Source organism: Notothenia rossii (genome assembly GCF_949606895.1).
Source record: "Notothenia rossii genome assembly, chromosome: 12".
In the NCBI taxonomy this organism is placed as follows: domain Eukaryota; kingdom Metazoa; phylum Chordata; class Actinopteri; order Perciformes; family Nototheniidae; genus Notothenia; species Notothenia rossii.
Window position 1 is genome coordinate 24,322,255 of NC_136911.1, and position 10,000 is coordinate 24,332,254.

A 10,000-nucleotide genomic window follows, 5' to 3' on the forward strand; every position below is an offset into this window, starting at 1 on the left:
ACTAAAGAACTACAAACAGACACTAAAGAATTACAAACAGACACAAAAGAACTACAAACAGGCACTAAAGAACTACAAACAGACACTAAAGAACTACAAACAGGCACTAAAGAACTACAAACAGGCACTAAAGAACTACAAACAGACACTAAAGAATTACAAACAGACACAAAAGAATTACAAACAGACACTAAAGAACTACAAACAGACACTAAAGAATTACAAACAGACACAAAAGAACTACAAACAGACACTAAAGAATTACAAACAGACACAAAAGAACTACAAACAGACACTAAAGAACTACAAACAGACACTAAAGAATTACAAACAGACACTAAAGAACTACAAACAGACACTAAAGAATTACAAACAGACACAAAAGAACTACAAACAGGCACTAAAGAATTACAAACAGACACTAAAGAATTACAAACAGACACTAAAGAACTTCAAACAGACACTAAAGAATTACAAACAGACACTAAAGAACTACAAACAGACACTAAAGAACTACAAACAGGCACAAAAGAACTACAAACAGACACTAAAGAACTACAAACAGACACTAAAGAATTACAAACAGACACTAAAGAATTACAAACAGACACTAAAGAACTTCAAACAGGCACAAAAGAACTACAAACAGACACTAAAGAACTACAAACAGACACTAAAGAACTTCAAACAGGCACTAAAGAATTACAAACAGACACTAAAGAACTTCAAACAGGCACTAAAGAATTACAAACAGACACTAAAGAATTACAAACAGACACTAAAGAACTTCAAACAGACACTAAAGAATTACAAACAGACACTAAAGAACTACAAACAGACACTAAAGAACTACAAACAGGCACAAAAGAACTACAAACAGACACTAAAGAACTACAAACAGACACTAAAGAACTACAAACAGGCACAAAAGAACTACAAACAGACACAAAAGAACTACAAACAGACACTAAAGAATTACAAACAGACACTAAAGAATTACAAACAGACACTAAAGAACTTCAAACAGACACTAAAGAATTACAAACAGACACTAAAGAACTACAAACAGACACTAAAGAACTACAAACAGGCACAAAAGAACTACAAACAGGCACTAAAGAACTACAAACAGACACTAAAGAATTACAAACAGACACAAAAGAATTACAAACAGACACAAAAGAACTACAAACAGACACTAAAGAACTACAAACAGACACTAAAGAACTACAAACAGACACTAAAGAACTACAAACAGACACTAAAGAATTACAAACAGACACTAAAGAACTACAAACAGACACTAAAGAATTACAAACAGACACAAAAGAACTACAAACAGGCACTAAAGAACTACAAACAGACACTAAAGAACTACAAACAGACACAAAAGAACTACAAACAGGCACTAAAGAATTACAAACAGACACAAAAGAACTACAAACAGGCACTAAAGAATTACAAACAGGCACTAAAGAATTACAAACAGACACTAAAGAACTACAAACAGACACTAAAGAATTACAAACAGACACAAAAGAACTACAAACAGACACTAAAGAATTACAAACAGACACAAAAGAACTACAAACAGGCACTAAAGAATTACAAACAGGCACTAAAGAATTACAAACAGACACTAAAGAACTACAAACAGACACTAAAGAATTACAAACAGACACTAAAGAACTACAAACAGACACTAAAGAATTACAAACAGACACAAAAGAACTACAAACAGGCACTAAAGAATTACAAACAGACACTAAAGAACTACAAACAGACACTAAAGAATTACAAACAGACACAAAAGAACTACAAACAGGCACTAAAGAATTACAAACAGACACTAAAGAATTACAAACAGACACTAAAGAATTACAAACAGACACAAAAGAACTACAAACAGGCACTAAAGAATTACAAACAGACACTAAAGAATTACAAACAGACACAAAAGAACTACAAACAGGCACTAAAGAATTACAAACAGACACTAAAGAATTACAAACAGACACTAAAGAATTACAAACAGACACAAAAGAACTACAAACAGGCACTAAAGAACTACAAACAGACACTAAAGAATTACAAACAGACACAAAAGAACTACAAACAGACACTAAAGAACTACAAACAGACACTAAAGAATTACAAACAGACACTAAAGAACTTCAAACAGACACTAAAGAATTACAAACAGACACTAAAGAACTACAAACAGACACTAAAGAACTACAAACAGACACTAAAGAACTACAAACAGGCACAAAAGAACTACAAACAGGCACTAAAGAACTACAAACAGACACAAAAGAATTACAAACAGACACTAAAGAACTACAAACAGACACCAAAGAATTACAAACAGACACTAAAGAACTACAAACAGACACTAAAGAACTACAAACAGGCACAAAAGAACTACAAACAGGCACTAAAGAACTACAAACAGACACAAAAGAATTACAAACAGACACTAAAGAACTACAAACAGACACTAAAGAATTACAAACAGACACTAAAGAACTTCAAACAGACACTAAAGAATTACAAACAGACACTAAAGAATTACAAACAGACACAAAAGAACTACAAACAGGCACTAAAGAATTACAAACAGACACTAAAGAATTACAAACAGACACTAAAGAATTACAAACAGACACAAAAGAACTACAAACAGGCACAAAAGAACTACAAACAGGCACTAAAGAACTACAAACAGACACAAAAGAATTACAAACAGACACTAAAGAACTACAAACAGACACTAAAGAATTACAAACAGACACTAAAGAACTACAAACAGGCACTAAAGAATTACAAACAGACACTAAAGAATTACAAACAGACACAAAAGAACTACAAACAGGCACTAAAGAATTACAAACAGACACTAAAGAATTACAAACAGACACTAAAGAATTACAAACAGACACAAAAGAACTACAAACAGGCACTAAAGAACTACAAACAGACACTAAAGAATTACAAACAGACACAAAAGAACTACAAACAGACACTAAAGAACTACAAACAGACACTAAAGAATTACAAACAGACACTAAAGAACTTCAAACAGACACTAAAGAATTACAAACAGACACTAAAGAACTACAAACAGACACTAAAGAACTACAAACAGACACTAAAGAACTACAAACAGGCACAAAAGAACTACAAACAGGCACTAAAGAACTACAAACAGACACAAAAGAATTACAAACAGACACTAAAGAACTACAAACAGACACCAAAGAATTACAAACAGACACTAAAGAACTACAAACAGACACTAAAGAACTACAAACAGGCACAAAAGAACTACAAACAGGCACAAAAGAACTACAAACAGGCACTAAAGAACTACAAACAGACACAAAAGAATTACAAACAGACACTAAAGAACTACAAACAGACACCAAAGAATTACAAACAGACACTAAAGAACTACAAACAGACACTAAAGAACTACAAACAGGCACAAAAGAACTACAAACAGGCACTAAAGAACTACAAACAGACACAAAAGAATTACAAACAGACACTAAAGAACTACAAACAGACACTAAAGAATTACAAACAGACACTAAAGAACTTCAAACAGACACTAAAGAATTACAAACAGACACTAAAGAACTACAAACAGACACTAAAGAACTACAAACAGACACTAAAGAACTACAAACAGGCACAAAAGAACTACAAACAGGCACTAAAGAACTACAAACAGACACAAAAGAATTACAAACAGACACTAAAGAATTACAAACAGACACTAAAGAATTACAAACAGACACAAAAGAACTACAAACAGGCACTAAAGAACTACAAACAGACACTAAAGAATTACAAACAGACACAAAAGAACTACAAACAGGCACTAAAGAACTACAAACAGACACAAAAGAACTACAAACAGACACCAAAGAACTACAAACAGACACCAAAGAACTACAAACAGACACAAAAGAACTACAAACAGACACTAAAGAATTACAAACAGACACAAAAGAACTACAAACAGGCACTAAAGAACTACAAACAGACACTAAAGAATTACAAACAGACACAAAAGAACTACAAACAGACACTAAAGAACTACAAACAGACACAAAAGAACTACAAACAGACACAAAAGAACTACAAACAGACACTAAAGAACTACAAACAGACACAAAAGAACTACAAACAGACACAAAAGAACTACAAACAGACACTAAAGAACTACAAAGAGGCACTAAAGAACTACAAACAGACACAAAAGAACTACAAACAGACACAAAAGAACTACAAACAGACACTAAAGAACTACAAACAGACACGAAAGAATTACAAACAGACACAAAAGAACTACAAACAGACACTAAAGAACTACAAACAGACACAAAAGAACTACAAACAGACACAAAAGAACTACAAACAGACACTAAAGAACTACAAACAGGCACTAAAGAACTACAAACAGACACTAAAGAATTACAAACAGACACTAAAGAATTACAAACAGACACAAAATAACTACAAACAGGCACAAAAGAACTACAAACAGACACTAAAGAACTACAAACAGACACAAAAGAACTACAAACAGGCACAAAAGAACTACAAACAGACACAAAAGAACTACAAACAGACACTAAAGAATTACAAACAGACACTAAAGAATTACAAACAGACACAAAATAACTACAAACAGGCACAAAAGAACTACAAACAGGCACTAAAGAACTACAAACAGACACTAAAGAATTACAAACAGACACTAAAGAATTACAAACAGACACAAAATAACTACAAACAGACACTAAAGAACTACAAACAGGCACTAAAGAACTACAAACAGACACAAAAGAACTACAAACAGACACAAAAGAACTACAAACAGGCACTAAAGAACTACAAACAGGCACTAAATAACTACAAACAGACACTAAAGAACTACAAACAGGCACTAAAGAACTACAAACAGACACTAAAGAACTACAAACAGGCACTAAAGAACTACAAACAGACACAAAAGAACTACAAACAGGCACTAAAGAACTACAAACAGACACTAAAGAATTACAAACAGACACAAAAGAACTACAAACAGGCACTAAAGAACTACAAACAGGCACTAAAGAACTACAAACAGACACTAAAGAATTACAAACAGACACAAAAGAACTACAAACAGGCACTAAAGAACTACAAACAGGCACTAAAGAACTACAAACAGACACAAAAGAACTACAAACAGACACCTAAGAACTACAAACAGACACTAAAGAACTACAAACAGATACCAAAGAACTACAAACAGATACAAAAGAACTACAAACAGACACTAAAGAACTACAAACAGACACTAAAGAATTACAAACAGATACCTAAGAACTACAAACAGACACTAAAGAACTACAAACAGATACCAAAGAACTACAAACAGACACCTAAGAACTACAAACAGACACCTAAGAACTACAAACAGACACAAAAGAACTACAAACAGACACCTAAGAACTACAAACAGACACTAAAGAACTACAAACAGACACTAAAGAACTACAAACAGATACCAAAGAACTACAAACAGGCACAAAATAATTACAAACAGGCACAAAAGAACTACAAACAGACACAAAAGAACTACAAACAGACACCAAAGAATTACAAACAGACACTAAAGAATTACAAACAGACACTAAAGAACTACAAACAGACACAAAAGAACTACAAACAGACACCAAAGAACTACAACAGACACCAAAGAACTACAAACAGGCACAAAAGAACTACAAAATGATACAACACTCACCTGTCCCCTGCTCTCTAGGAACTACCACTGCTGGAACGAGGCCTTCATGACCCGCCCAGACCTCCCCCCCGGCCTCGGAGGCTGGCAGGTGGTCGACTCCACGCCTCAGGAGACCAGCGATGGTGAGACGCACACACACACACACACACACACACACACACACACACACACACACACACACACACACACACACACACACACACACACACACACACACACTGAGCTGACAGATGTTTGGGCTCGGCTACATGTTTATAGATTTCTTGCACTATTTTTTATTTTAGTATTTTATTATATAAATTCATATATATATCATTATAATGTATATTAATATATTGTGTGTGTGTGTGTGTGTCCTCAGGTCATTATCGCTGTGGTCCCGCTCCTGTAGCAGCTATTAAAGAGGGTCTCCTCTGCCACCCTTACGACGCGGCCTTCTGCTTCGCTGAGGTCTCTCTCCTCAAAGTCAAACAGTCTACTTTAGTGTCAACTTTATTGTGTGTGTGTGTGTGTGTGTGTGTGTGTGTGTGTGTGTGTGTGTGTGTGTGTGTGTGTGTGTGTGTGTGTGTGTGTGTGTGTGTGTGTGTGTGTGTGTGTCTGTCTCAGGTGAACAGTGTGTGTGTCCCTCAGGTGAACAGTGTGTGTGTCCCTCAGGTGAACAGTGTGTGTGTCCCTCAGGTGAACAGTGTGTGTGTGTGTGTGAGTGTGTGTGTGTGTGTGTGTGTCTGTCTCAGGTGAACAGTGTGTGTGTCCCTCAGGTGAACAGTGTGTGTGTCCCTCAGGTGAACAGTGTGTGTGTCCCTCAGGTGAACAGTGTGTGTGTCCCTCAGGTGAACAGTGTGTGTGTCCCTCAGGTGAACAGTGACGTGGTGTTCCATAAGAGGGACAGGTATGGCGCTCTGACCCCCTACAGAGTGGAGAAGACCTACGTCGGGCAGAACATCTGCACCAAGAGCGTGGGGAGCAGCAGACCCTATGACATCACACACACCTACAAGTACCCTGAAGGTAACACACACACACAAACACACACACACACACACACACACACACACACAAACCACACACCTGTACCCTGAAGGTAACACACCGGTATTGTTCCTCAGGTTCTGCGGAGGACGAGCAGACGATGTCCCGGGCCGAGGAGTACGGTTGTGTGAGAGACCACTCTGACGTACCTGAGACCCCTCTGGTTGTGACCATCACCGCTGACCAGGTAACACACCTGCTGCTATACAGGTGTACTGAGTACTGTGTTACCTGTCCTCCAGGTGCAGCCTGGTCAGCATGTAGTACAGGTGTATACAGGTGTACTGAGTATACTGTGTGTACCTGTGTTACCTGTCCTCCAGGTGTACCTGGGTCAGAAGGTGGTTCTCCAGGTGTTGTTCCAGAACCGGGGCAACGGCCACAGAGTGATCCAGGTTCAGCTGGCCGGAGCCATCGTTTACTACACCGGAGTCACAGCCTATCGGCTGAGAGACCGCAGCTTCAGTGTCACCGTGCCGGCCAATCAGAGTGAGCCTCATCACACACACACACACACACACACACACACACACACACACACACACACACACACACACACACACACACACACACACACACACACACACACACACACACACACACACACACACACACACACACTGCAGTAACACAGAGAGACCATCAGGGGGAGCAGCACTCTCCTTTATTTATATAAGGTAAGATAAGAAGTACTTTCCCAATTTAAAGAAATGCTATAGGTATGTGAGGAATGTGAGGAATGTGAGGGATGTGAGGAATGTGAGGAATGTGAGGAATGTGAGGTATGTGAGGAATATTAAATATTAGATTACAATGAATGTAAAATGTACAGAGTGGTTTAGGTCCAGTTATCAAGACACAGTGTGTTTATTGTTGTAATTTAAAGAGCTCACACACAGGTGAGGAATGAATTGAAATGTTATATTATATATTACCTGTGCAGGTGTGACTGAGTTTGTCACGGTAGCGGCGGAGGAATACGCCCCCTTCCTGGGCTCGCAGCTCTCCTTGTACTTCATGGTGACAGGTCGGTCTGACGGCCAATCAGTGACCGCCATGAAGCTGGTGGACCTGAAGACCCCCGAACTCACTCTGATGGTAACACACACACACGTCACACACACACACACACACACACACACACACACGTCACACACACACACACACACACACACGTCACACACACACACACACACACACACACACACACACACACACACACACACACACATCACCCAGTGTTGGGCAAGTTACTTCCAAAATGTAATATATTACATATAACTTATTACTGTCTTTTGAAAGTAATAAGTTACATTACAATATTACTGTCTCTGAAATGTAATGAGTTACTTTTGAGTTTCTTTCACCAAAATAAACTCAAAAGAATGGCTCGGTATTTTAAATGCTGAAATGTAGTTTGGTGCAGCTCATCCAGTGAAGGGCGATGTGGTATAGCATAACAACTGTGTAGACCCTTAAGGCTACTAACAACTTGTATTACACGGCTTAGTTGAATACTGGATTCTGATTTGTCAATTCTTAACATGTGACACGTTGTTAATACAGTACAGACCGCTGTCAAGGACTATAATGAAGGTTGCTAAGGAGGATCAAGAAAGAGAAAGGAAAAGAGGTTAAAAGACGGAGCGCTGGACGTCAGATAAATCACCAGAAGAAGACAGACAGGAAGTAAACACTAACAGGACACGGAGTGGGCTCTGTAGTTTGTTTAGTATATGGCCGTGTACAGGCCCGGGTCCAGATCAACATGACTCAGGGTGCCTCTGAGATTACAGGGGGGGCAGCAGCAGTAGGTTTAACTGAGCAATAGTGGCCGGCATCAGCAATGAGAAATAGCATTGATGGTCCCCATGAACAGATTATGGCCTTTGTTATGTTTTGAAACCAAGCAAGAGAGAACATTTCAAGAGAGTTAAAAGTGCAATCCTGAAATATTTCATATAGTCCAAAGTGGACTATAAGAAAAGCACAAAAGCTTCAAAACTGATAAAACAAATGAGAACATTTTGTAAATCAAGGCAGATATGATTTGAACCAGCTCATGGTTTGAAATGGCAAACATTGAAAAGCAAAAGTATTATTAAAACCATACTACATCATCACCTTGGTCCCGTCTCTGGGAAGAGAATATACTGTGCTTGGAAACTGGATCACATCATCATTTGTGACTTTGTGACCTGGAGAACATTTCAGATGCAACATCAGCTCGTTGATAAGCTTGGGATATGAGATCTGTTTGTAGCCATTCGTGGTGAAGGCATCTGTGCTTTGTGTGCATTATGTTTGACCCAACATTTCTCCAGGCAGAATATGGCTTTATTTTCACATGAATATTCGAGCCCTTGTCTATTTTTATACCACGAGCTGCAAAATGACCGCCTAACCCCACTGTACAGGCGGGTACTTGTTGAGATAAACCTGGGCAGGCTCTGTGTTGCCGTGGTATCCTGGCACCTGCGGGCCGCAGAGGGGCGGCGTAGTTTCAGGCGACAAAGACTGCTGCTCCGGGGGCGAGGGGGCGAGTCAGGCGGGAGCATACTTGCCAACCTTTAGACCTCAGAAATCGGGAGCATTTCAAAATACAAAATGGGGGGGGGGGGGGGGGGGGGGGATGCTAGTGGATCGCCGGAGCTGTTAGATTAACATTAACATGCTTATTGTAGTTGTAAGTGCGTTGCCTTGCGGCCTGTAGCACCGTCCTTGATGGAGCATATGTGTGGGCAGGACCTGTATTTTACAGGAAAGGAGTGAGCAGAGAGTAGAGCAGTTGTTGATTCTTGTTCTGTTTTCTGTGAATATCTGCCTCACCCTCTCAGACTTTGAGTTGCGCGCTACTAAAGAGACGTGTTACCATGGAAACCAAACAATGGTGTAGCTGTATTAAAGTCCGAGTGGAAACAGTCGTGTGTAAATCTGATTTTGTCAGAAATCGGGAGAAATGCGGGAGAAATATGACCCCGGGAGGAAACCGGGAGAGGGCAATGAAATCGGGAGTCTCCCGCGAACATACACATATTTTATTTGTGATAGTTTGTCATGTATTTCTCATTATCAATCAATCAATGTTTATTCATAGAGCCCAATATCACAAATATTACATTTGTCTCAGTGGACTTCACAGTCTCTACAGAATATCATTATATA

At 38.7% G+C, this 10,000-nt stretch overlaps 1 protein-coding gene across 1 annotated transcript in view; it reads left to right on the forward strand.

Annotated features, from left to right (window-relative positions):
- The window catches only part of LOC307026472 (coagulation factor XIII A chain-like), a 51,797-nt gene that overhangs the window by 39,711 nt on the left and 2,086 nt on the right, over window positions 1-10,000 (forward strand). The window contains exons 12-17 of the mRNA XM_079661861.1: window positions 5,825-5,928; window positions 6,168-6,256; window positions 6,661-6,814; window positions 6,913-7,022; window positions 7,159-7,324; window positions 7,779-7,933. Of these exons, the coding sequence (XP_079517987.1) occupies window positions 5,825-5,928; window positions 6,168-6,256; window positions 6,661-6,814; window positions 6,913-7,022; window positions 7,159-7,324; window positions 7,779-7,933 (778 nt within the window). The remainder of the gene's footprint in view (window positions 1-5,824; window positions 5,929-6,167; window positions 6,257-6,660; window positions 6,815-6,912; window positions 7,023-7,158; window positions 7,325-7,778; window positions 7,934-10,000) is intronic.